Source organism: Chionomys nivalis, chromosome 19 (assembly GCF_950005125.1).
Source record: "Chionomys nivalis chromosome 19, mChiNiv1.1, whole genome shotgun sequence".
NCBI lineage: Eukaryota > Metazoa > Chordata > Mammalia > Rodentia > Cricetidae > Chionomys > Chionomys nivalis.
In genome coordinates, this window is record NC_080104.1 from 57998049 (window position 1) to 58025122 (window position 27074).

General features: G+C 40.2%; 1 protein-coding gene across 1 annotated transcript in view; it reads right to left on the reverse strand.

Moving 5' to 3' along the window:
- Positions 1-27074, reverse strand: part of Zfand3 (zinc finger AN1-type containing 3) — a 200541-nt gene that overhangs the window by 40916 nt on the left and 132551 nt on the right. Inside the window, exon 4 of the mRNA XM_057751114.1 lies at positions 13346-13411. Coding sequence (XP_057607097.1) covers positions 13346-13411 — 66 coding nt within the window. The remainder of the gene's footprint in view (positions 1-13345; positions 13412-27074) is intronic.

Consider the following 27074-nt stretch of genomic DNA (forward strand, 5'->3'; position numbering starts at 1 on the left):
AAACTCCAAGTTGTGGCTCTACTATTTGGGAATGGCTTTCTGAAACTCTGTGGGTGGGTAGTGGTAATGAAACAGAGAATTCAGAACGGCAGGGAGCATAAGGGCAAATAAGCTTTTACAGCAGAGTATGTGCATATACCTACAATAATTATAAATACATAGTGGGAGGCTGGTTATCAGAGTCCACAGAGGTGCTTGGCTGTTCAGGTAACTAATCACGATATGAGGTCCCCCATGACAAAAATGTATCCAAGGTTAAACCTTCTGATTTTTAATCATAAACAACCAAATTTATTGTTTATTGGCTAAAGTGTTTACTCATGGTGTAGGTTTAGATGCAACAATCTTCTTTTAAAGCATGATTTTAGCCACACAAAAATGAGTAAGCTTTGATGGGTCCTAAATTGTGATGAACCCCACAATAAAAGAGAAATACATGATCATATAGTAAAACAGAGAACTTGAAAAATGAGGCATATTTATTTTTAAGGCAAGCTTGTGAAAACTCTAAAAGGATTGTTTTTCATTAATATGTACAGTGAAATTAACTTTTTAAACAAGTACTAAAAAACCAAAAGCAAAACAGAACAAACAAAACCTGTCTTAAAAAGTCAAAAGGGAGTTGAGGCTGTAGCTCAGTGGTGAGTACTTGATGGGGCAGAGAAACAACACGGGGCAATATTTTATGGTTCTTTCTCAGATGGAACCTGAAAAGGCATTTTTTAAAAAAAGAATGACCCTATTTCAATAAAATAATAGAATGTTTTTTTTAACATATTCAACAGGAAAGGTCTTTGTTATTGTTGTGAGATTTGTGTGTGTGTGCCTGCTATTTACAGGCACCCACAGGGACCAGAAAGGGAGATATGGGCGGGTGTAGGCTACCTGACAGCCCCTAGAAAAGCAGCCAGGGCGCTAACCACTGAACCAGCTTTCCAGCCTCAGCAAAAAAAAAAATTAACTCAGTGGGTTATGGAGAAGATTACAGCTGACCTCAGCAGCTATAAGCAACAGTGATGGGCGGGAGGGGGGAGGCGGGACCCCAAAGCTGGACTCAGAAAAATCAGAAACAAGTAGGGTGAGAACTAGGGCAGAAGGCCAGGGAACCACCCAAAGTTTATCTGCAGAAGTGCTGTGTGAGAGTCTGTAAGCTCTGTGCTGGCCATTCTGCCAGCTGCCTGGCAGAACTCTGGCTAGGCCTTCTCTAAAGAAACTGAAGAAGCTGAACAGACACAGTGTGTGTACACTCTCTCAGACTCACATCCTCTTCCTTAATGTGAACACCTGACAACAGTTCTCAACTTGCTTACAACTAGTTCTGCTTGTCAGCACACCTGCTCAGCTGCAGCCCATGGAAAGCCTCTAATAAGAGCTCCGTTCAGGAGACATGGTAGAAGAAACCCACCTTCTGCACTACCTTAAGCATCTTTTTTAGATGCCACCAGAGAACCATGCTTAGTTTGGCAAATGAGAACCAGAGAATGGAAACCCAACGTAAAGAGAAAAATGTCCTCAAGACAGGTCAGCAAAGGAGCAATTGCTAAGAGTGGAAGGGACTGTGCGATCAATTCTACCATGAATAAGAACAGGGCACCTTAAAGAAGCCTCAGAGAACGGTGAAGACTGGAATAAAATCCCAGGAATGGCTGAGAGATAACAAAATTACCCAGCCAGTGAAAGAGGACACCAACAGTGAGAACAGAGAGAGGTCTGATAACCAGCCATTCCAACACCTAAATTATGAGTACCAGGTTGGGGACTATCAAAGACTTCCTAGAGTAGAGGGGTGACATTGGACTTCATATTTAAGGTGCCCAGCAAACAAACGCTCAACATCTTGAATAAAACAAAGGATAGCCACTAGACACCTCATCATAAATTCTATGACACCAAAGACTAAAAACGTGATTCTAATTTTAATTATAAAGGTGAAAATTTTCCAGATACATCACTTGTAAAAGTTAAACCAGTGCCATGAGACTTATCGGTAATAACATGAAATGCCAGGGAATGAGGAAGTCATGGATTTTAGGCAAACTCTCTGGAGCAGCTGCAACAAAGGGGAAACTTCCTAGTCCCCTCTGCTACCCAACCTCAGTGCTGTACTTGGGCACAGAAGGGGGTAAAAGAGGGCAAGAATAAGGAAAGTAGCTCTAGGACAACATGCCAGAAGCCCTGTTCCCTGCACTTAACTGTTTATTTTGTCACGTGTGTATGTGCATGCGCGTGTGTATGTTCAGCTCCTTACCACAGGTTGTTCATAAAGCAAGAAATCCACTAAGTGTCATGTGCATGGTTGTGATTCTGTTTTCTGCCAGACCCCAAGTTCTCTATACCAGAAATGCATTTCTTTTTCTGTATGTCTGGTATCATAGTACCTGTTCATTTGAAACAGCATGTTTTACCTAATACCTCATTGGTTGTTACTTTCTATCAGTTCCTCAGAAGCCATGCCAGATTTCTCTTAAATCTGTTCAAACCTTTGGTCTGAAATCCTCCTTCTGGAGCACCCCATGCTTTAATTCCTGCCCAGATGTGTGGTCTTTAAGTCTGGCAGCAAGATAAGGACCAGTGCAAGCTGAATGTTCATCAAAGCAGAGATAAAAGAAACATTTCTTCCCAGGTTATGGGTTCTCTCTGCATAGGAAGTAGTAACATACAGTGTTTAGGAGACGCTGGTTGGTTGTGTTGAGTAAGACCGTCTCTAGACTGTTGCTCACTCTCCTCAGGCACTCGATCGTGCGATGTGCCACTGTGTCTCAAACGGTGGACTTGAATGCTTATAATTAAAGACACAGAGGCATGCATCCACATTCCTCTCTCTGCCCCTTCCTCTGGGAAAGTGCCCATTTGGTTTACATACATGCATGCCACTGAATTACAGTCTGGACCACCTACTAATTGGAGATGTTTTCCCCCTCAATTCACCAGTGTTTCCTGTAGCTACTTCTAGCTTGATGCTTCTGTCAATGCCACTACTCAGAAAAGAATAGTCTTGAACAAGCTTTGGCTTCCCACCACACCAGACTCCTAAGTTGTCATCTACCCAGTGGTCTGTGAGCCGTAAGAACAGCTTTCCCTCGGTCCCCACCTCCCAACTCTTCTCATGAACCTTTTCCTTCCACTGTCTTCCTCAGCTCACTGACACTTGTTCCCTGTATTCATTCTCTTAACAATGTGCATAGGTGAACTACTGTTCTAGATTGATAATTCCTCAAATAGGCCACTACTTATAATTCTATTACTATTTAAACAGTGGTTCTCAACCTTCCTAATGCTGCAACCCTTTAATACAATTTCTTATGTTGTGCTGACTCCAATCATAAAATTATTCTGTTGCTACCTTGTAACTATAATTTCACTACTGTTATGAATTGTAAATATCTGATATGCAGGAAATCTGATATGTGACCCCCCCCCAGGGAGTCAAGACCCACAGGCTGAGAAACCCTCATCTACAAGGATGTAAAATTTAGCTTATCAGAAACCAAAAATGACACTTTCTCCCTGTCATTAGCCGAATCTTCTTGGTTCCTGGGTTTATGAATTACTTTCAGCCAATTCTTACCAACTGTCAAATCTTGTCAATTACTCATATAAACATCTCTCTTCATTCTACTGGCCACTACTCACCATATACCCAACAATCAGTTATCAACTGATGTTTTCTGACAAGTAAAGTTTTATGCGGTTTTTTAGTTTTTTGGTTTTTTTTTTTTTAAATAGGGTTACCCAGGGCGGTCTCTAATTATATAGCTGAGGGTTAGATATGAACTCCTGACCTTTCTGCTTCAACCTTCCAAATTCTGGGACTGCAAGCATCAGTCTCTGGGTTCTAATCTTACTTTGCATGAAAAGGGTAAACTCTACATTTGCCCAATGGCAAAGCTTTTACAGATTAAAGAACACGATAAGATTGTCACATATCAGGTGTACCTACTCCATAGTTTAAGACACCAAATAAAAAACTGACAGTATCTGTGTTCAGCCTGTATTTTAAGTAACAAAACTACAATTTCTCGAGCAGCAAGAAGTCTCCTGATTGTGACAAAGAGCTGAATAACCAGAACACTTAAAACTCTGGGATCAAACTGGAACACCCTTTCTCAAAACCCTCTGTGCTCTGTGCCAGCTTCTGTCTCCTGGGTCTGACTGCTGTGGTTGGGGGTGCTCAGAGCTGAGCAACACTGCATCATCTCAATTTCTTAAGCTGTTTACATGGCACTCACAAGTGCTGCTGGACCTCCAGTTTTCTGTTCACATAAACCACAATCCTTCTGCTAGTCTTTGACTCCAAATCCAGTGTCCCTTTATCATGCCCATGACTCTAGGGTTTTGAATTCTCAGAATCCCCACGAAGGAGTCACCTCATGCTATGCTCACTCCTGTGGTTGGCATAATCTTAGTCCTCTCTTAAAACCATCTTATTTCATGTGTTGTGTGCACACATGCCAGACCTGAGTATATGCCTGTATGCCACATGTGTGTAGGAACGTGAGGAGGTCAGAAGAGGACATCTGATAACCCTGGAATAGGAGTTAAAGGTGATTGTGAGTCACCCAACATGGATGCTGAGAACCAAACTCAGGTCCTATAAAAAAGCAGTCAGTCGAGCCATCGCTCCAGCTTCAATCTTTACTTTTTTAAATAAACCTAAATTATTTTCCTGCTACTCTCTAAAGCTGGATTTAATTGTATTTGTTTCTGAATTAAACCTGCCTCTTTGTGGTTGAATTCCCAGGGCCAAGCAACATCACTTCTTTAGCATGGTTGTTTAATACAGTGATGAGTTTGACCTGATCCTGTACTCCATAGAAACACCCCCTTCAGAAGATACGCTCTACAACCACCACAGCAAGCAGCCAGTAAGATCATGGTGTTAGTTGGCTACGATGATGAGGTATTTCCAAAAGTGTTTATCTTATGAAGGTGATGCTTTAGAAGCAGATGCAGGCAAGAGGACTATGAGCCAGCCCACCCACTGGCAGGTGAGGCAATGGGACTGTCTCCCTTGAGATAGATAAGCAAGCAGGAAAACAGATAACACAACTTGTCTTGAATGCAAGCAGCAAGATGAGGCAGTAAAAGCCCATCAGCATACATCATCCTCTCATGGCCCACTGTCATCCCATCCTCTATTAGCTGCCGCTGCATCAGCGCAAGTCCCACACACTTTATCCTGTTTATAATTGCTGATGAGCAGTAATAAGGCCTCCATGCCTCAGCTCCGTCCGTTCCACTTCGGCACCCACCTATTAGGTAATAACTTTTATTTACAGCCTTGCTTGATGTGCTGTTCTATTAGTATAGCCAGGAACCAAGTAGGAAAGAAAAAAAATCTCCTTAATGGGCAATATCAGTGCCAGGCTCCAAAGATTCCTACCTCAGCTTTGTGGCTGTTCCATGGTGCTCATTCTGGTAAGCCTGCTTAGGCCACAAGGCCACATTCCTGTCCCAGTGCCTTCTATCAAGCCCACATATCTAAGCAGCACCACCTGAACAGCACTGCTTAGATCCAGCTACCACCTAAAGAAACACAAAAGCACCAAAAGAGGAGTAAGCAGTAAATGTCTGTATATCCTTCAGAAATGGTGTAGGCTTATCCTGTGGAGCAACAGAGCAGCTAATGACTGGGTATGTAGGCCTTTTTCTCCTTGGGAAGAGTGTAAGTTATGATAAAACAAATGGCCATAAAGGTTTTTTAAAATGCTCTAAGTGTGTATGTTCATGAAACTAAGCAAACTGAATATGCTCAAAGCACACAGACAGTAAAGGTTCAAATTCAAGGGCCAAGTATTTCCCCTTCATCCACCCCATCCCCCATGCCATTTAAAACAGCAACAAGCCACATCTCAAGCTAAGCTATAATACAGACACGTGCAACTGGTGGCAAGAGGATATCACTTCCATTTGGGGAAACAGTTAAAAACAGAGAACTGGCTTTTTCTGGAATTGATGTGGCTTTTTAAACTCAAATGACCAGCATCAAGTCAGACGCATATCTAGTGCCTTAATTCCCCATTTCATTCTCTAACACAAACTGAGGCACACTGACTAATAGAAAAACCATTAACAACCAATACAAAATAAAGCATGGACCATTTCGTTTCATCTCCTCAACTGTCAAAACACACATCCTGGCAGGAGTGAGCCACTCTGACACACCACCATAGACTTCAGTGGGAAATACCTAATTAGGCAGAACATGGAAAGGTGGTACCTTTTCAATTAAAAGAAAATTTGCAACTTTGTCAAATATTTTATATTCATTTGCCACCCCCCCCCAACTCCAAGGATCAAATGAACTCCCTGAAGACTAAGATGATGAATGCATAAAGTAAAAATTTTTAATCCTTTTTTCCTTGCCATGGCAGATTTACTGTTTTGATCTTTCTTCAATCATTATATTAAATGCAAATAAAAAGAAAGGTTTATATCTTCCCTAATATTCTACTAATAGGAACTTGTGCATTACATAAGTAGGTCAAATTTCTAATTTTCTGTCTCAAATGCTGAGACTGCAAACCTGAGGGTAAGCTCTATCTGGAGGACTATCAAGTAAGAAAAAGGGAGTTACAGCTGAGCTCACACCTGGAGAGGAGAGGACAGGACGTCATTGTTTAGCAGAGGCACCCATGGTGACTAATACCACTGGAGCTTAGACCACTGACTTCGTTCTTCAGGGCTCAGTGTACCAGCTAAAGTGTATTCATGAATACTGACTCTATGTGGAGCTCAACTACACAAACACAGGTACTGTCAAGATGGGTAGGTCACCTGATGTAATACCATCACCCTTTTGCTTCTGGATCAGCTAAGAGATTTTACAGAATCTCTTGGTAACACAAGGCAATGAAACATCCCCTCTAACTGCTTCTGAGCACTGACATTACGTGTATTTAGCACACCAGTCTTCTCTCAACTCCCAGGTGGAAGAGGCTTCTTCTATCTCTGTAAGAACACACAATAATATCACAAGCAGGCTACCCAAGAATTGTGGAGAAAAGGGTTACAGAGGAAAAAGAAACAATAAACAATACAAGGCTCTTCTAGTTCCTTTCTTTTTTACTTTTAACTGAACTGAAGGAAAAATAGGTGACCTAACAAGATAAACAAATGTAGGTAAAGAAGAGGAGAAAATCGAGCAGGCAGGGATACACTTCTGTGCTTCTTATAGGTGCAAAGATGGTGCTTTCTGAGAAACGTGTCCTGGTGTTTAAAGAGACAGTCTCTAATTCCTCCTGCTCTCATCTTGGGCCCCACAAATAGTGATTCTACTGGCTACTCTACTAATTATAACTACATTTCAACTCACAAACATTTAAAATCATTTTTCAAGTGTAACAGCGAATATTATCTGTCTAACATACAAGGTGGAAGAGAATAAAAGGAAGCGTGGATACAATGGAGAACATCTGCTGGCTATGAACTATTTTCTCGTCTTCAGAGAAAGGGGGACTATAAAATAGAAGGAAAAAAGCCTTAAGAGGCAGGCAGCTAGAGAGGGCTTTCCCTTTCCCCACATGCCACATGTCTACCCTGGATATGGCACTGAAGAATGGAGTCCTTGAGTCACTGTCTAAAGATCCTGCTGATAATAGACTATCTCCAAGGCAACCTAAAACTGGGCGTGGATCCCTACCTCTCTGCCCAACCTAATTTTTTTACTATTTTGTTTTTTTGTTTGGTTTTAAACTTGACTCAAGTTAAGAGTTATCTGGGAAGAACTTCAATTGAGAAAATGATTGATGTAGGCAGGTCCAGCTCACCAGAGGAGACACTGCCTTTGGGCAGGTGGTCCTGGATGAATAAGAAAGCAGGCTGAGTGACCCAAGAGGAACAAACCAGTAAACAGTACTACTCCTCCACTTCCTCTGCTGCATTCCTGCCCTGACTCTTCAGTGGCGGAGTGTGCCCAGAAAGTTGTAAGAGAAAATAAATCCTCTTTTCTCCCTAAGTTACTTTAGGTCGTGGACTTTATCACAGTGATAAAAAGCCAAGACATTGTCCTCTTCAATTTCAATTTTGAGGTTCATGAGTATCATACCCCAGAAAAAAGAACTTTTCTTTTATTTATTTATTTATTTATTTATTTATTTATTTATTTATTATGTGTACAATATTCTGTCTGTGTGTATGTCTACAGGCCAGAAGAGGGCACCAGACCTCATTCCAGATGGTTGTGAGCCACCATGTGGTTGCTGGGAATTGAACTCAGGACCTTTGGAAGAGCAGGCAATGCTCTTAACCACTGAGCCATCTCTCCAGCCCAAAAAAGAACTTTTCTTTTGCTGTAACTGCAAATAAATCTTTAAACAAGAAAGCCTAGCTAGGCAGTGATAGCACACGCTTTTAATCCCAGCTCTCAAGAGGCAGAGACAAGCGGATCTCTTTGAGTTGGAGGCCAGTCCAAAGCTACAAAGAAACCCTGTCTCAAAAACAAAAAAAGAAGAAAGAAAGAAAGAAAGAAAGAAAGAAAGAAAGAAAGAAAGAAAGAAAGAAAGAAAAGGAAAAAGCCAAACTTCCCACCTTTCCCACAAAGCACTTTAACCACAAAAATAAGAACACATAAATCTCTACACAGAAATAATTCTGTGTAAGGATGCTAACCACAGCTCCAATCACCATGCTCATGATTTTGGCATCATGTGGGGATTAGAGAGGATGAAAGACAAAAGGACCTCTTCTAGTGGCTGATTGCCAAGGAAGCAGACTCTCCTTTACAGCATATTTAATCTTGACAGGAAGGTTCTGAGAATTAATAAAGAGGTATGTGTAAAACACTCTGAGATCTCTAAAGTAATATGGGCTCTGCAGTCATCTGTAGGCGTGATGTTCTCTAGGCAAGGCAATCCAGCACACATAGAGCACTTTTCAGCCCTTTGCTGAAAAACCTTTCAGTGTTCAACAAAGAGTGAAGAAGGGTGTAGAATAGGGATACCAACACAACTTTTCACTTATTTTTCTAATTAAATACCAAAATTATCACGATGCTGCTTATTTTACCTTTAACCAAAGGTTATAGTGAATTTGGTTATTAAAAATATCTGTGTGGGAGGCTGGGGAGATGGCTCAGGAGTTAAGAGCACTTGCTGCTCATGCAGAGGACCTGGGTTTCGTTCCCAGCACTCACATAGTGGCTCACCATCCTCTCTAACTTCAATTTTAGACCTCAAAAAATAATCACTAAATAAAAAATAAACAAAAAACCTTTTTTTCATTGCATATTCTTATCTAAAATGTTCATATGTTAATTACATGTATACAGACATACCTGACGTAAAAGCTATATGTATGAATGTGTAGGGGGGTTTACAAAACAGGAATTTTAAATGGCTGAGACAGTCTTTTACTAGGGTTCCTCCTATTTCATGAACTATATTACGTGCAACCTGGATCACAGTCTGCACACCCATGTCCTGATTCACAAACTACACCTGTGTCCTTATTCACACTCTATACCTGTCTCCTTCTTCAGAAACTGCTAACTTAATTAAACAAGGCAGAAAAAAGAGCACAACAATGTTTAGAACTGGGGACAAACTAAACTGTGGCTGATATTAACACCACCAGCCAGGTGGTGGTGGCTCAGACCTTTGATCACAACACTAGGAGGCAGAGGCAGATGGGTCTTGGAGTTCAAGGCCAGCCTGGTTTATAGAGTTCCAAGTCAGTCAAGACTATACAGACAAATCCTGTCTCAGAAAAACAAAGAGAGGAAAGAGGGAGGGAGGGACAAAAGGGGGAGGGAAAGGGGGGGAAACCTCACAATTTTTAATGGGATAACAGAGGAGGTCTCTTGAGGGCAAGGCTCAACCCATACAAGTTTTCACTGTAAAAAACTCAAAGTCGGGTGGTGGTGGCACATGCCTTTAATTCCAACACTCAGAAACCAGAGGCAGGTGGATCTCTGTAAGTTCGAGGCCAGCCTGGTTTACAAGGCAAGTTCCAGATAGCCAGGGCTACACAGAGAAACCCTACAAATGATAAAACTTTAAACTCCTTAGAGACTTCCATTAAAATCACAGTGTCTGAGACTGAGCCTCCAGGCACCTCTGGAAAAGGGCCATGTAGGGTTCAGCCACCCAGGCACAGTGACTACCAGTTGTGGTAAGAGGGAGAACCTGGTGATTTTTGTTGCTCTTTTTGTTTGTTTTTGGTTTTGTGTTTTTACAGGCACACAGAATTCAAGAGTTAGAGAGTTCTGGGAGCTTGCCCAAGGTTTAAAGAAAAACCACTACTATCACTACAACCAGCACCACCACCTCCTCCTCCACCACCATCACCTCCCCCTCTACTACCACCTCCTCTTCATCCTCCATCACTACCACCTCCTCGTCCCCTACCACCACCACCACCACCGACTTCGTCAAAGTACAGCAGGAACTCCTGAGTGGGTTGTGTGAAGATAGAGAGGTGAGGCTTTAGGTAAAGCAGAGATGCTGGGGTGTTGGAGAAGCCAGGAGTATGAGATGTCATTAAACAAAGCTAGAGCCGCTGAGAGGAGTTCGTTCGAGAAAGAGGCTACAAAGGATTGCAAATAGCAAAGCAGCCCAAGTCTACTGGAGTTCAGAACATGCCACCACAAGCTCTGAATGACGGACATAGAGCTCACAGGTTTGGTATTTTTCTCAGCTGGTTTTTGGCCTTGCTTTGGACCAACCACCCTTTACTTGCTATATCCTCCCATCTCCCTTTAGAAAGAATATATATATGGTCTGCTCACATAGACACTGAAGAAGAAAACATGTATTTTACAGGTGCCCAGAGTTACAAGTTTGCTTTCCATCTCAAATGAGATTTCGGAGTTCTGAATTGTATTGAGACTGCTAAGAGGGTGGGGATTTTTGAAGCTGGACTAAATAAATACATTTTAAATTGTAGGTTGGTTGTCTTTAAAGACTCGAAACAAAATGCTAAGGCTGCACTCTGAAATGTCCCCTACAGGCTCATGCTTTCAACAGTTTCCAATGCTTTTACTATCAGAAAGTTATAGCACCATTTTGAGAACACGGGATAAGGAAACCAGCTACAAGTAGAAGGCCTCTGAAGGCCCTGCCAACATTTGGTTCCAGCCAGTCTCAGCCTCATGGCATGCACTATGTGAATAGGCTCTACCTCAAATATCATGGCTTCCTTGCTATAAGGGATTGAAATCTTTCTGAAACTAGGAGCCAATATAAATCTTTCTTTCCCCAATTTATTTCTGTCAGGTACTATAACATTGAAAATTACTGTAGTTATAAAAAATAAAACAATGAACTATTCAACATCTACTATATGATCTATGTATAATGTTCTTCTTACACTGAACCTGTGAGATAGTCTTAGCCCACTTTTATAGATAAACAATTTAAAATGTCAACTTACTTTTAAAAGAAACAAAACAAAAACCACATTATATAAATAGCTAAAAAGGCCACGCAGTGGTGGCACACATCTTCAGTGCCAGTACTTAAGAGGCAGAGGCAGGTGGATCTCTGAATTCAAGACCACCAGCCTGATCTATACATCAAGTTCCAGGATGGCCAGGTCTATACAGAAAATCTGTCGGGGGTGGGGGGTGGGGGGGGCGAGGAAAAAAAGATTTGAAACCTAATTTGGTTTTAGAAACTGCATTTTAAAACTACATTACTAAACACTGTAACCAAATATGTGTTTGGTTTCTTCACACTTCAATCAATGACATACTCTTTCTATTTAAGCTTGGGGTGGGCGGAGCATATAATAAAAATGTGGTACATAGTAGTATGATGATGCAATGTAATACAAAAGGTTTTAGCATCTGCAGGACAGACATTCAGGTCCTGTCCACACTGCTCTTTAGCAGTCTTACTCAGGAAATCCACAGTGTCCTGAGTAACCACCATCATTTTCATCTGTGAAAGAGGTTTAAGAACCATTTTGCAGAAGTGGTCTCCCAACCTCCCACTGGCCAATGAGGACAATCGACCTAACTCTAGGGCCACTGGTCTGTACCTCAATCAGGCAGAGAAATGCACTCTATCTCATAGAGCTAGCCCACTGTGCACACAGTAATGAGAGCAGGCCAGGACTATCACGTACACCTGTCTCAAAACTGGCCATTTGTAAGAAAAAGTAAAATCAAATTCTCTTAAGAGTTCAGCACTGGATGTTACTCTGAGTCTGCACAAAGACGGTCTGCATAAACATCCACAGCAACCGTCCATATTTACAGGATCGAAAGCTTAAAGGCTGCATGTGAAACAGTTTCTACTTTTCTGTTTGAGAGTTTAAAAGGACTGAATTGAGTTATGAAGACCATCTCGACTGTGACCTTTAGAAAACAATATAATATGAATACAAACCTTGAAATATCTTAAACAGTGATTAGCATTACTAGAAAGGCAAACCGTTTAAAATAAATTAAGCTATTGGCTAAGGGAACAGTGGACATTTGAAAAGCTTTTTTAAAAAATATTTATTTATTATGTATACAATATTTGTCTACGTGTATTCCTGCAGGCCAGAAGAGGGCACCAGACCTCATTACAGATGGTTGTGAGCCACCATGTGGTTGCTGGGAATTGAACTCAGGACCTTTGGAAGAGCAGGCAATGCTCTTAACCTCTGAGCCATCTCTCCAGGCCCTTCAACAGCTTTTTAAAGAGCCACAAAATTCATGACTTCATGTTTAATAAAAATGTCACAGATGCAAAAATGTTTGGGGCACCATCCATCCAAGAAGACTGGTTTCAGTAGAATCCCATGGCTTTAACATCAACAAGAAATTTCCCAAAATTACTAGCACATTGCAGCAAACAAGCTGGTACTTCTCTATAAATGCTTCTTTATGTTTTCATCATTACTTAAACATTAATTTAGAAGATTCAGGTCTTAGACAAATGGACAATACTCTGTATTTCATACCTGTTTTTTTGTCTTATCAACTTTGTGATATTGTAGCAAATTGGTAAGTTTTGATGCCTACTTTTTTTTTTTTTTTTTTTTTTTTTTTTGGTTTTTCAAGACAGGGTTTCTCTGTAGCTTTGGAGCCTGTTCTGGAACTAGCTCTTGTAGACCAGGCTGGGCTCGAACTCACAGAGATCCACCTGCCTCTGCCTCCCGAGTGCTGGGATTAAAGGCGTGCGCCACCATCGCCCGGCTTGCCTACTTATTTGAAACTAGCTGCCAGCACTATTCAGCCAATATGACTCCAATGAACATCATTCTCACTTCTACTCAAACTTTACCCAATCCCAAGTACAAAATATATCATTTTGCATTGATAAAAAAAATTAAAACACTCCCCTGGAGTATACATATCAAGTTAGAATCAGAGGCTAATTTCTGGGAAGAATTCAGGTAAGGCTGGTGTACATACCTGCACCGCAGGATCTTTTGGTTGGTGTGATTAATGAGACATGAGCTGTGTCTGTGCATGGCCCACCTAGAAACAAAACACAAACAAACAAAAGGCGCATCAGTCAGGTACTTTCCACAAGTCCACAGCTACCACCACAAATAAGAAAGAGAAGAGTACAAAGGACAGGCTCAACCTGCAGATACGCTAGAAGTGGCAGCAAAGTGATAACCATGTACAGATTCCTTTAAAGGAAAGAGCTTGTATTTTAGCTTAGCAATGGAGTCCATGGAGTCCACAGAGTCCCAATCTTTCTACATTGTGATATACCTTTCATAAAACACTCTTTTGGGAGGGTGGTTTCAAGACAGGGTTTCTCCGTAGCTTTTGGTTCCTGTCCTGGAACTAGCTCTTGTAGACCTGGCTGCTGAAACTCAGAGAGTTCCGCCTGCTTCTGCCTCCCGAGTGCTGAGATTAAAGGCGTGCAGCACCACCGCCCAGCTTCATAAAACATTCTTAAGTCTCACATAATGTTCAGAAGTTAAGTAATGAAAATTTAATTAAAATTCAGATCCAGGAAAGAAGAAATTACCCAAATTTTGGAGAAATGAGTTCTTCCACAAAGCAACCAAGTAGGCATATGTATCCTTTTATAATCTCAGTGGTCATTGTACTTTGAATTTACTGTAAAACCGGCCTTAAAGAAGGGCATTCCTTCTCAAAAAAAAAGGAATAGCAAAGGGCTTATCAGAAGAAATAATGATGTTTCAGTATATAGAGAAAATACTGCTGATCAAGAAAGGCTATTGAAGCCGGGCGGTGGTGGCGCACGCCTTTAATCCCAGCACTTGGGAGGCAGAGGCAGGCGGATCTCTGTGAGTTCGAGGCCAGCCTGGTCTACAAGAGCTAGTTCCAGGAACTAAAAGCTACGGAGAAACCCTGTCTCGAAAAATCCAAGAAAAAAAAAAAAAAAGAAAGGCTATTGAGTAGCACGGATGAGTGTGTCTCCATGGGATCTTGTGGGTCCAGAGACCTGATACAGAGTGTGAAGAGTTTAGTTAGTAGGAGGCAGCTTGGAAAGCAGCATTTCTATTCTGCAGGGTACGAACGATCAAAGTGATATGAAGTTGATACTGACTCCCCTTACCAATGACTATGTCTCACCTTTGAAAACAGAAAGCTGCTGTACAAAATGGATGCCAATAACTCTCAACTTGCCCTGAGAAAGCAGTATTGGTGACCACAAAAGAGCAGAACGCACTGGCAAAAGTTATTCTAAAAACGTTCTTCAGATGACTGTTTCCAGTTGGCACAGTTTTATATCATCTATGAAAAGACTTTGTATCACTGACATTACTCACTGAAAAAAAAAAAAAAAAAAAAAAAAAGAGCCCTGAGACCTGTAGCTGGAAATAATAACTAAAGTCATGGGAAAAGGAACTTGGAGATCCAACCTAAGAAGCCCACCATTAACCCATTCTTTCCTAGTCCAAGGCCATAATGACAACAATCCTTAGATAGTATAAGTCATAGAAAGAACATATTTAAGGAAAAGAGAACCAAGAAGTGTGCAGCTAACTTCCAAAAGCACTTGACAAATACCCCATGGTGTACCACACAGGTTACTCCCATAGAGTATGCAATCTTATTAGGACGATAGGATGTATGTACAGAAGAACGATACACAGCTGCAATAAATAGCTGAATGGAGAAGAACCAAGTGCCAAAGCATTAAACACATAATGGATGTCACATGCAATCAAGAGGAAGAACATTCATCACTAGCCAACAACACCTGGAAAATGCAAGAATAAAAATGGGGCAAGAGAAATTAGGAAAATTCAAAAGATCTCTCAGAGGGCAGGGTATTCCAACTGAACATTTATTCCTAACAAAGGCTATCATCCTCCAGGGAAAGCTTATATATACTAAAATCTGAGACGCTTAGAAGAGCAACTGAGACTTGAAAATAAAAGACAGAAGCAGTGAGCCAAGCCATACAGAAGCCGGACAGTTCCAAATTCTCCAAACTTTTCCAAACGCCCCAAAATACTGTGGCTCCTGATTCCATGTATTTTGCTGTTGTTCTTAACAACAATATTCCTATTCTGGAACACAAGAGGCTTTTCCTGAAGATGACACTTGCCACTTCCATTTCTTCCACAATAAAAAGCAACAGCAAAGCTGACAATGGCCTAAGGCTTCATGGACCATCTCAGTAAGAAGGCCTCAATACACTGTGATGCTTTCTACTGTGTCTCAGCACCTTCTCTTTCATCAAAATTCCTGTCATCTGTCACTCTCCTCTGTTGGGTAAAGACTATGTGGGCACTGGGCATTTAATAATGCTGGTGGATTATATAGGGAAGTAAATGGCTTTATAACACTTTAATGGAGGTATACTATAAAGGAACAGCAAAGAATGGAACACAGGCTGAGAATCCTTTATACAAATAAGATCAGAACTGTTTTGGATTTGGATGTTTTTACTGTATTTTGGAATATTTCATACATAAAGTTATCTTGAGAATAGAAGTTCCCAAGAGAGAAAATCATATTCCATTACACTTCACCCAGACTTTGTACACATAACCTGGGCTAACTGTACACAGGACATGAGATCAAATATGAAATTTTCTCTTGTGTCTCGTCTCCCAAGTGTCTGATTTTGGATCACTTTAGGTGTTTAAATTAGGGGCGGCATTTTAGCTAGTTTTATGTCAATTTTACACAACCTAGAATCATTTAGGAAGAAGAAACCTCAATTGAGAAAAATGTTTTCAACATAACGGTCAGTGGGCAAGCCTGTGATTGATGGTTGATTGACGTGGAAGGGTTCAAGCCCATGTTGTGGGTGGTACTACCACTAGCCAGATGGTCCTAGATGGTGTAAGGAAGCAACTTAACTAATCCATGATGAGCGATCCAGTAAGCAGTACTCCTTCGTGACCTCAGCATCAGTACCTGCCTTGAGTTCCAATCCTGACATCCCTGTATGATAAGGGCCTTAAGCTATTAGATGACCCATTCCTCCTCAAGTTGTTTTTGATCACGGTGTTTAATCATAGTATACGTTAAAACAAATGTTCAGGCTGTACTAGAATGAATTATATGACCATTGAACAAAAATATAAGAAGATCTTCGGAGACACTGGTGCTGGCGCGGTGACTCATTAGTTAACAGCACTTACTGCTCTTTCAGAAGACCCAGGTTTGACTGACAGTCAGGGGACCCAATCCCTCTTCTGGCCTCTGCAGGCACTAGGCACTTACATAGTGCTTATAGTTATACACATACAGGCAAAACACTCTTACACATAAAATTACTTTTTAAAATACGGGCTCCTGAGAATTCAATATAAACTCTTGATGGAACACGCCAAGGTAAGCTGAAGACTTATGCACTTTTCTAAGCAAGCTGGATACACCATAAATATTAGCAGTTCAGTAAGTTACAATATATGATGGATTTTCTTTAATTCCTAGTTCAGTATCTGGCCAGGATCAAGGGTTCTGAAAATACAGTGAGCTGTGGAGAACAGTCAGTAAGAGTGTATACCAAAAAGGTTTCTTAAAAGACATCAACAACCCATCCAGAAAAAGTATGAGAAGGGAGAAAGCGTGGAATCAAAGCAAAGAAATATCCGGAACTCATAAATTTACACTCCATGCCTGAAAATGTCCAGATAATTATTGAATCAAGGAAATTTTACCTCGTCTGAAGGTTAAGAGTTTATCTTTATTTATTTATTTATTTATTTATTTATTTATTTTTTTGGTTTTTCGAGACAGGGTTTCTCTGTGGTTTTGGAGCCTATCCTGGCACTAGCTCTTGTAGACCAGGCTGGTCTCGAACTCACAGAGATCCACCTGCCTCTGCCTCCCAAGTGCTGGGATTAAAGGCGTGCGCCACCACCGCCCAGCAAGAGTTTATCTTTAAAAAAAAAAAAATTACTCGTCAATAAATTTCTGTGGGCTTTGGCAAAAAATGCAAATAATTTTCTAGCTACAAAGCACAACTCAGCATGCATCACCATACAAGTGTTCTCCAGAGGCTTGTTAAGCTAGCAGCCTTAATTCAATGTGTTCACTCCATTACACTGACATACAAACAGAATCACAGCTGAGCCAAGAAAAACTGACAGCAACAGTAACTGGCAATGATAATGTATCCCAGCTTTGATAATTGGGCAATATTATAAATGAAGAACTTGGAATTAAGTTTGGTCTGGCAGACAGTAACCTATGAAACACTTTAAAACACAGATCAAAAGCCAGTGAATACCATACATGCATCTTATATTAATGTGTATCATCCAAATCACAGACTGTTGAAGGAAAAAATAAAAAGGACTAGTCACTAGAGAGGAGACTATCTGCTCTTATAAATTAATTATAAATCAACACTTAAAAAATGTAGGCAATTATGGGAAGGGTTTCTGTCAACAACAAGAAAAATATGGCATCTGTCTGTTGTTGTTTATTTTTTATTCTTTACTCTTTGGGGGCCCGCCACTTGGCTACCAAATAAAAACACACACACAGAAACTTATTTTTACTTATGAATGCCTGGCCTTAGCTTGTTTTGTTTTTGCCAGCTTGTCTTATCTTAAATTATCCCATCTATCTTTTGCCTTTTCTTACATCTACATATCTTACTTTCCCTCTTACTCTTACACTTACCCGTGGTTCGCTGTGTAGCTGGCCCCTTACGTCCTCCTTTCTTTCCTCTTGCTCCTTCCTCCTCCTCTTCCCAGATTTCTCCTATTTTTTCTCTCTGTCTGCCAGTCCAGCCTATCTTTTCTTCTGCCTCACTATTGAATCTTCAGCTCTTTATTAGATCAATCAGGTGTTTTAGACAGGCAAAGTAACACAGTTTTACAAAGTTAAACAAATGCAACATAAAAGAATGCAACACATATTGGCATTATTAAAACAAATGTCCCACAGCATAAACACATCTCAAAATTCTAGAAAATGTGTCCCCTATGATTCCAGTACACAAATAGTACTAAGAACTGAACTACTGGCAATGGACAAAATGGAGTTGTCCACTTCACCAAAAACAGTACCAGCGTTCCTTTCGGGAATACCTAATGTCTGAGGGAACCACCCCATGTCCCTATAGCTCTGAACATGTACCTACAACACACTGGGAGCTCTGCTCTGTTCTTGGCCATCTTTATTTTCACTAAGAAGCAAGACAGACTTGTCAGTTAACAGAGTGAGGTGAAGAAGCCAATGCGTGACTGTGGGTTACATGAGTGAGGACAGGAAACAGAAAATACATTCCTAAGCAGAGAAAATTTAAATCATGATCTTGTATACCAAAGAGGCTAAGACAACTGGTGATACCAAAAAGGCATTAATATTTAGAGCTAAGAATTTCAAGACAGGGAGCCCAGATTCTAGTGGAGACCAGTGTGGCCAGCTGAGCAGCTCAGAGGATCCTTTTACAACTATAACGGGAAGTTTAGTGTCAGAAACTCAGCATGCTGCTCTCTGGAAAACCAGGAGCTCACGGAGTGATCACCATGAACAAGCTGGTATCACTGCCATCAACTGTGTGTCACATCTGCAACCTGTATTATGGCAATTTCAGAAAGACAACTTTTGACTGTTTCTATGTTAAAAAAAAAATCACAAAATTTCTCGTTTGATATGTTTGGCTCTGTGCAGCCTGGTTTTAAACCAACTTAAAATAAAAACTGGTTGCCTGAAAGGAGCTTCAATTGAGAAAATGTCTCCTTAAGATGCAGGTGTAAGGCATTTTCTTAATTAGTGATTGAAGGGCCCCGCCCAAGGTGGGTGGGGCCATCTCTGAGCTGCCAATAAGCAGTGCCCCCCCATGGTTTCTGCATCAGCTCCTGCCTCCAGGTTACTGCCCTGTTTGAGTTCCTGATCTGGCTTCCTTCAGTGATGAGCTAATAAGTGAAAGTGTACGCCACAAAAACCCTTTCCTCCCCAACTTGCTTTTGGTCATGGTGTCTCACGTCAGAAATAGAAACCCTAAGACAGGCTCTCAGGGAAGCAAATGATTCCTGAGCTTAAATAGCAGCACATGCCCACAGTATGAGCACTTGGGAGGCTGAGAAAGGAGTATTTCAAATTGGAGATCACCCTAGACTATACACAGCAAGAACCTCTCACAAAAGCAACCTGACTTGCCTTTCAGCCAATCATCATGCATGCTTTTTTACTTCCTTTGCTTATTTTTCCAAGATCCTGCATTATCTAGAGGGGTGTAATAACAGACTATCACACCGCATTTGATGTTCTATTCAGACTCCTTTCTCAACTTACTTTGTAATTTACAAGTGAATAATGCTTGGAGGAATGTGTAGTTTGTAACCGGGAAGTCTACATATTCTTTTCTTCTAGGGTTTGTGTCTATGATGGTATTAAAGGTGTCGTAATTCTGGCCACATGTGAAATGTCAGGAACACTATGAAGTGCTATTCCTCAGCTGCACTCCAAAAAAAAAAAAAAAAAAAAAGCCTTTACAGCAAACCCAACAGAATGGTGGATTTTCCTGGAGAGACTGCGATCTCAGCTCTGTGAGAGAGAAGCTGCAGCAAATCTGCACACTCACTTCACTGCAGCCCTGTGACTTCCAGTCTTCCTGAAGCTGTGACCCTGTAATGTAATTCCTCGTGCTGTGGGGACCCCCCCCCCCATAAAATTATTTTTCTTGCTACTTCGTAACTTGTGATTTTAATAAAATAAACATCTGTGTTTTCCAAGGGTGTCTAAAAAGACTACTGTGAAAGGGGTCGTGACCCACAGTTGAGAACCATTGCTGTAATCTATAGACAATCAGGACTACATAAAGGCATGCCATTAACTGTCAACATTCACATTCCATTTCAAAGTGAAGTAACAGAATTCTTAATTTTTTTCAGTCTCCTATAGCTGTTGAACATATATCAAAAACCCCTGCCCAAGAGACCTCACAGTGCAGTCTGTTCCACAGGTGACCCAGGCTACTGTGACTTGGGGAAAAAGCATTGGCACGGAGGACAGATACACTTGGACGAGCATGCTCTCCAGAATTCAAAACCCAAGGCAAAACAAATATGGAAAATACTATTTCTCCTTTATCTTCAAGTGGAGAACAATCTACTCTAAAGGGTTTTGTTAAAACACCTGCCATGGCTGATTATATTTTGTCCTACTCCCACAAACCTTCATGGCCTGTAGTTAAACCATGTGCTAAAGCATCATTAAAAAACAGACTGTCAAGGAGTCAGTCAGCTAGAAGTGCCAGAAACTCCACAGTCAAATATTCTACTATTAGCCTTCCAGGGAAACTGCAAAACATTCATACAAAAATAGCCACTCCTCGAGCAGATTTACAACGCTTCAATTTTCTTGCTTAATTAACATGACATTTACATAACAGCATCTAATTAATTCCCAATGAAAGGCACTGTGGACTTATTAGAAATGTATCATCCATTTCTAAACAGCTGGCCAATTTCACTCCATCATAATCCACACACTGTTTACTTTGTAGCAGCTCACTTTTTCAGGCCCGCCATCCTAAAGGTGACCTCAGACAGATCCAACAGTCATAATTCTGTCTTCTCTCTGGAGATTTGGAAATTGCTTGCTGGTGAAGCTTTTCAAAGAAGTAGGGCTTCTGAGCAATGCAAACATAAACTTTTATCTTGGTGTGGTCATGTTAAAAATAAAAACTTAGAAAAATACCCAACCTACTTCTTGAGTAATAAAATAGTCCCTCTGTGACTGCCTTTAACATGGATGTGATTTTAAAATGGCAAAGGACAGAGAGTAATAACAACTGGGGACAGACTGGGCTGCAGAAGAAGCAGTCACCTTTTCAGAAAAGACCCCCGCCCCCTTCCCACAATCACCTTCCACCTGCAATTCCTGAGTTAGTATAACCAGAACGGACATGCCTAACGCCTAATCTATCTACATAACTGGGTCTGAAAAGGTCTGATTAAAAGCAAGTAAATATACAGATATAATGGATGTGACACTAAGATTACAAAAAACCAGCACAGACGATGGCCCTCACATTTCTCCAAATGAAACTTCTAAAATGAACCATTTATGAGACATGTTAGATAGAGAACTTAAGTGCTGATCTGTCAGAAATCCTAATCCTAACTTGCTGTATGACCACTCATAAATCCCTAATTTAGATATGAATAGTATAAGGAGATTTTCAAAGTGGGCCAGGCCTCGCTATTGGTATATTACTGATTATGTTCAACAAAATAATATGACTATCACATCCCACCTCCCTAATATTGACAGTCCTGGACATCTCTGCAAACCTGTGAAATGTGTGTGCAGTTACCACTATGTTTGCTCACTAGAAATAAAATTTTCCCACAACACCTTCCCAGGAAGCAGCACCAAGAGCAAAGCTAAGTTAGGAGTGCTTCCCACATGCCAAGACTCATGGACACTTCCATGAGCTAAAGGGCACTAGGATCAGTAGAGCTGTGGAAGGACCACCGTCTCCTCGCCTGCAACAACACTGAGGCCAAGAGCCTCTCAGACAGAGTGGTCCAAGCCATCTAGAACACCAAGTGTCCAGAAACAGTTCTACACCAGATGAAAACAATCTAAGCCAAAAACCACAGAATATATGGAAGAACTGTCATGCTAACTAAAACAGTTGATTTTTACCACATTTACATGTTAATCTAACATGGCACTTCCTGAACTTTCAGTCCTCAAGTAATCTTTTTATATTTAAAATGATTGAGGATCACAAAGAACTTTGGTTTACATATACCATATTGATTGATACCTATATAAAATTTAAAAACACAAAATATTAATATTTCATTTAAATTAACAAAAAGTTACACTTGAATATAAAAGGATTCTTTTATGAAATACAACTATTTTAAAAACTTAAGAGTCCCAAGCTTAAAAGACGGCGTTGGAGTTTTGCCCCTGCATCTGCTGCAAGAACGCACTCTCACGCTGGTAAGGAGTGAGAATGGCTTCAGAGATCCTGAAGGACCTGGGTTTCCAACACAGTACACAACAGTGAACCCTTACGGTTGATAGATTTTTCCAATTTTCCCACACTCCTCTCAAGCTAACCCTCTCTGATGTTACTCTTGGCAGAGATGAATCCATGCTTGCAGTGTAAATAAAATATTTATTTTTTTACTATCTAAAACTATGTTACCATGTAAGTAAATGAAGTCAAGTGATATAAATCAATAATGAGCATTTTATCTAGGATGGCTACAATGTTTCACGGAGCTCAACTAGTTCTAGGCAAGCATCTAAATGTGTAGAGTATCAGTTCTTCAGGATTAGAAGTAACAAGACTAAGAAAAGAACCTGGGATCCTGCGGCTCAAAATCAAAGCCCCCTTAGGAAAAATTAAAAAAAAAAAAAAAAAAGTCATTTCTAATTTTAGACACTGCTTTTGTTGTTCATGATAAAGCACATCTAATATAGTTATTAAATCAGGGACTATCATCATCTAATTTAGGCCCTGGTTCTGACTACTTAGGCTTACCTAAGGCCTAACTGAGAAATGAAAACCTGCATTTCCACCACTGGCACAAGCATGATTTTCATAACACTGATACAGATACTTGACACTGAGAGATTTTTTTCTTTAAAAAACAAAAATCTAACAGGATAAACAAAATTGCTCAGAAGTTAAGAGCACTTGTTGCTCTTGCAGAGGTCCTGGGTTTGGTTCTCAGCACTCACATGGTGGCTAACCACAACTGTCTAACTCCAGTACAAGATCTGATGCCCTCTTCCAACCTTCATGGAGCCTTCACGCACATGGTACATATGCACACATTCAGTCAAACACATGACATAAAAATAAATAAAATAAAAATGAAGGTAGTAAGACAATCCTCAAGAATCTTGTCTACACTGGTAATGGCAAAAAGCTTCTGTGCCCACCTCAGGAAAGGATGTAATTTGTGTGCATTCTTTATCAGAAGCATCAGGAAGAATGAAACAAGATATCTATTCAGACCACAGGTGCTATGCCATGAAATAGTCCCTCCAAAGCACACTGCGCTAGTAAGCCAAACTGTTAAGAACGACACTGAATGGAAGGCCCTACACACAGTATGCACTGCCAGGAGCAACTAGGAATGTCACATTTTGAATTATGTAGTCAAAGGTTCTACTGGTATTTTGAAATTTTAAAAATCCTTACTAAAGTGTCACCCCCAGTGAAGGATTGGAACATGAACTGGCTTATGAAGCAATGGAGGAAATGAATATGAAATATAGTCACATGGTTGTTTTTTTGTGCTGGCAGCCCTGAGTTTTCAAAGAACTGCATAAACATACAATGCATTTCTACAAAGTTAAAATAATTACTTCAGCATATCCAAGTAGAGGCATCTCATGACTTTTCAGGCAAATGTTTTGCCATAAATAAAGCTTGGATTTAGTTTAAAGTCATCAGTGTCATGCATTTCCTGTACCTACACAAAACAAAAACGCAGCAAAGGCTAAACTGGTGTGATGTGACGTGGTTGTTCACTGTGGCCTTTACCTTCAGACAAGGGCAGAAAATTTCATCTATTAAGAGAATCTTCTGAGCTTCTGTATTTGCAAAGCCCTAATCAGTGGCAAGAGAATTCAAAACTGCATCTGATTGGCAGTAACTGGACAGCCTTACAGCCATCAGGGAAGACTGCAGAAACAAACCTTTTAGGCTTCAGGCCTTAGAGACTCTGAATAGTAAGTATTAGAAGCTTGCTAGTCTACTCTCTTGCACAAGGGAATCTAAAGGAGGAAATTCAGAAGACAAAAGAAAGCCTATGAACAGAAAGTACCCTGACAAGAGGCAGATGCTACCCACACATGGTGAGACAGGCACAGACACAATTATTACTCTGAGATGAACTGTCACAATGAGAGACACAAACTTCAAAGTTTTATGTCTTGAGATTACTGAATTCTACCATTAAATATTGAATATGTTAATAATAAACAACAGCTACATAAAATTCAAGCAATGAGACCTCTTAATGTATCAAAACAAAGTAGTTTTTCCTTTTTCTTTTTTTTTTTTTTCTTTGCTTTTGTCTTGAGACAGTGTTTCCCTGTGTAGCCCTGGCTATCCTAGAACTCACTTCCACCAACTTCTACCTCCCAAGGGCTAGATTAAAGTGTACCACCACCATCATCATCCAGCCATATAAATTAATTCTAAAAAATACTAAAATTAACAATAAAACTTCTGTAGATTTTTAAAGTAAGAATCAATTGAGCACTGCATGGACATGTACCAGGAGCTCTGATGTCAAGTAGCACAGTAAAAAACAGAGGCTTTCCTTGTTTGGAACCTGAGACTCTAAACTGCTACACAGAGATATATCCAAGTCTAAAAGGTAACAATAAAGACAATCTGCGAGCAAGTGTCACAGATAAGTAGTCCAGGAGTTCCTTAATGGAAACAGTCAAGAGTAAATGAAATTATTTTGAGCTGGGCCCAAGAGAACATACTTGGAATGGGTCATATTAGTCACAGGGAGAAATCAATCAAGAGGAAGTCTCAATACTGAACATCTATGCCCCAAATACAAGGGCATCCTCATATGTAAAAGAAACATTACTAAAACTTAAATCACACATTAAAGCCCACAAACTAATAGTAGGATACTTCAACACTCCACTCTAACCATTGGACAGGTCATGGAAATTAAACAATGCTCACCTGCATCACCAATGGATCAAGGAAGAAATTAAAGACTTCCTAAAATTCAACAAAAATGACCACACAGCATATCCAAATTTATGGTTCATAAAGAAAGCAGTGTTAAAGAGGAAAGTTCATAGCACTAAACAGGCAGGAAAAATCCCACACTATTGAGTTTACAGAACACCTGAAAACTCTAGAACAAAAACATGCAAACTCACCCAGAGGACTAGAAGGCAGGAAATAAATTGAGAGTTGAAATCAACAAAATAGAAACAAGGAAAATAATACGAAAAATCAATGAGACCAAGAGTTGGTTCTTCGAGAAAAAAAAAAAAATCAACAAAATGGACAAATCTTTATCCAAACTAACCAAAAGGCCAAAACAAAATCAGGCCAGGTGGTGGTGGCACCCGCCTTTAATCCCAGCACTTAGGAGACAAAGGCAGGAGGATCTTTGTGAGTTCAAGGCCAGTCTGGTCTACAAGAGCTGGTTCCAGGACAGGCTCCAAAACTACAGAGAAACCCTATCTTGAAATCAGTATGGCAATTTCTCAGAAAATGAGGAAACAACCTACCTCAAGACCCAGCAATACCACCTTTGGGTATATACCCAAAGGATGTTCAATTGTACCACAAAGACATGTGCTCAACCACATTCATAGCAGCATTATTTGTCATAGCCAGAACCTGGGAACAACCTAAATGCCCCTCGACTGAAGAATGGATAAGAAAAGCATGGTACATTTACACAATGGAGTACTACACATAATGATAACTTGAAATTTGCAGACAAATGGATGGATCTAGAAATCATCATATTGAGCGAGGTAATCCAGACTTAGAAAGATAAATATAGTATGTACTCACAAATAATTGGCTTTTAGACATAAAACAAAGAAAAACAGCCTACAATTCACAATCACAGAGAACCTAGACAACAAAGAGGACCCTAAGACATACATGGATCTAATCTACATGGGAATTAGAAAAAGACAAGATCTCCTAAGTAAATTGGAAGTGTGGGGTTCACAGGAGAGGGCAGAAAGGGAGGAGTGAGGGGAACAAAGAAAAATATATAGCTCAATAAGAACAATTAAAAAAAAGAAAACTTATAGTTAAAAAGGAATTGTCTATGTAACTGGTATTGGGGCTATTACTAAATTCACTGAGGGCTACTCTGGCATAAGCACTGAAATCCACAGCAGCCAACCCGATGACAGGGACTATGGTGTCTGCAGGTAGCAGTATATAAAACATGGTCAAGTAGGCAAAAGAGAAAGTGGGACAACACAAAATACACAATTTGAGAACTGTTCATTTCTACACTTTCCATTTTTTTATTTAACAAAGACTTATTATCCACAATATATGAGTCATTCCTACACATGAGCAAGGTAGAGGGAGCTAAATCAGCAAAGAACATGAACAGGCAAATTAGTCATTTCTGTTAACCCAGAATTTGAAAATGCTGTCATACTTCATGCAACTACTTGAAGGTAGGAATTGAAGCTGAGGAAGAGCAGCAGGTGAGGAACTTGGAAATCATAAGTTTGCTTTAATTGGGCTCGTATTTTGACAAGTTAAAGGTTAAATGACACTGTAAGTATTTGAACACGGTAGAGCAGAAATAGTCTGTATAAGCAAACACTCAAGTCCTGCATCCTGACAAGCTTAAATTTAAAGATCATCCACAATGAATCCTCAATGATAGCTATTTGATTCAATAAAGCACATAATGGACATTACCAAACTGTGCTGCAAAGTATCAGTCTTCTCAGAACAAGGCCCTAATGAAAGCAGCATGCGTTGTAGAACCAGCCTAGGATTAATAAATAAATAACACTACAGAAAAAAACCCTTTAAATTAAAATCAAGAGACATTTAAAGTTTGGGCATTCTTTATTGCAGGAGAGAATCTTCCACTTTGAGACTATTATATATCAGAAAAGCCCCATCTGTTGTATAATTACCACTGATAAACGACTTGATGCTTCGAGCTTCATTAGAGAAAAAGGAAGAGAAAGGCACACACAGAGAGAACTGTAAATAAATCGTCCCTCCATATTTCAC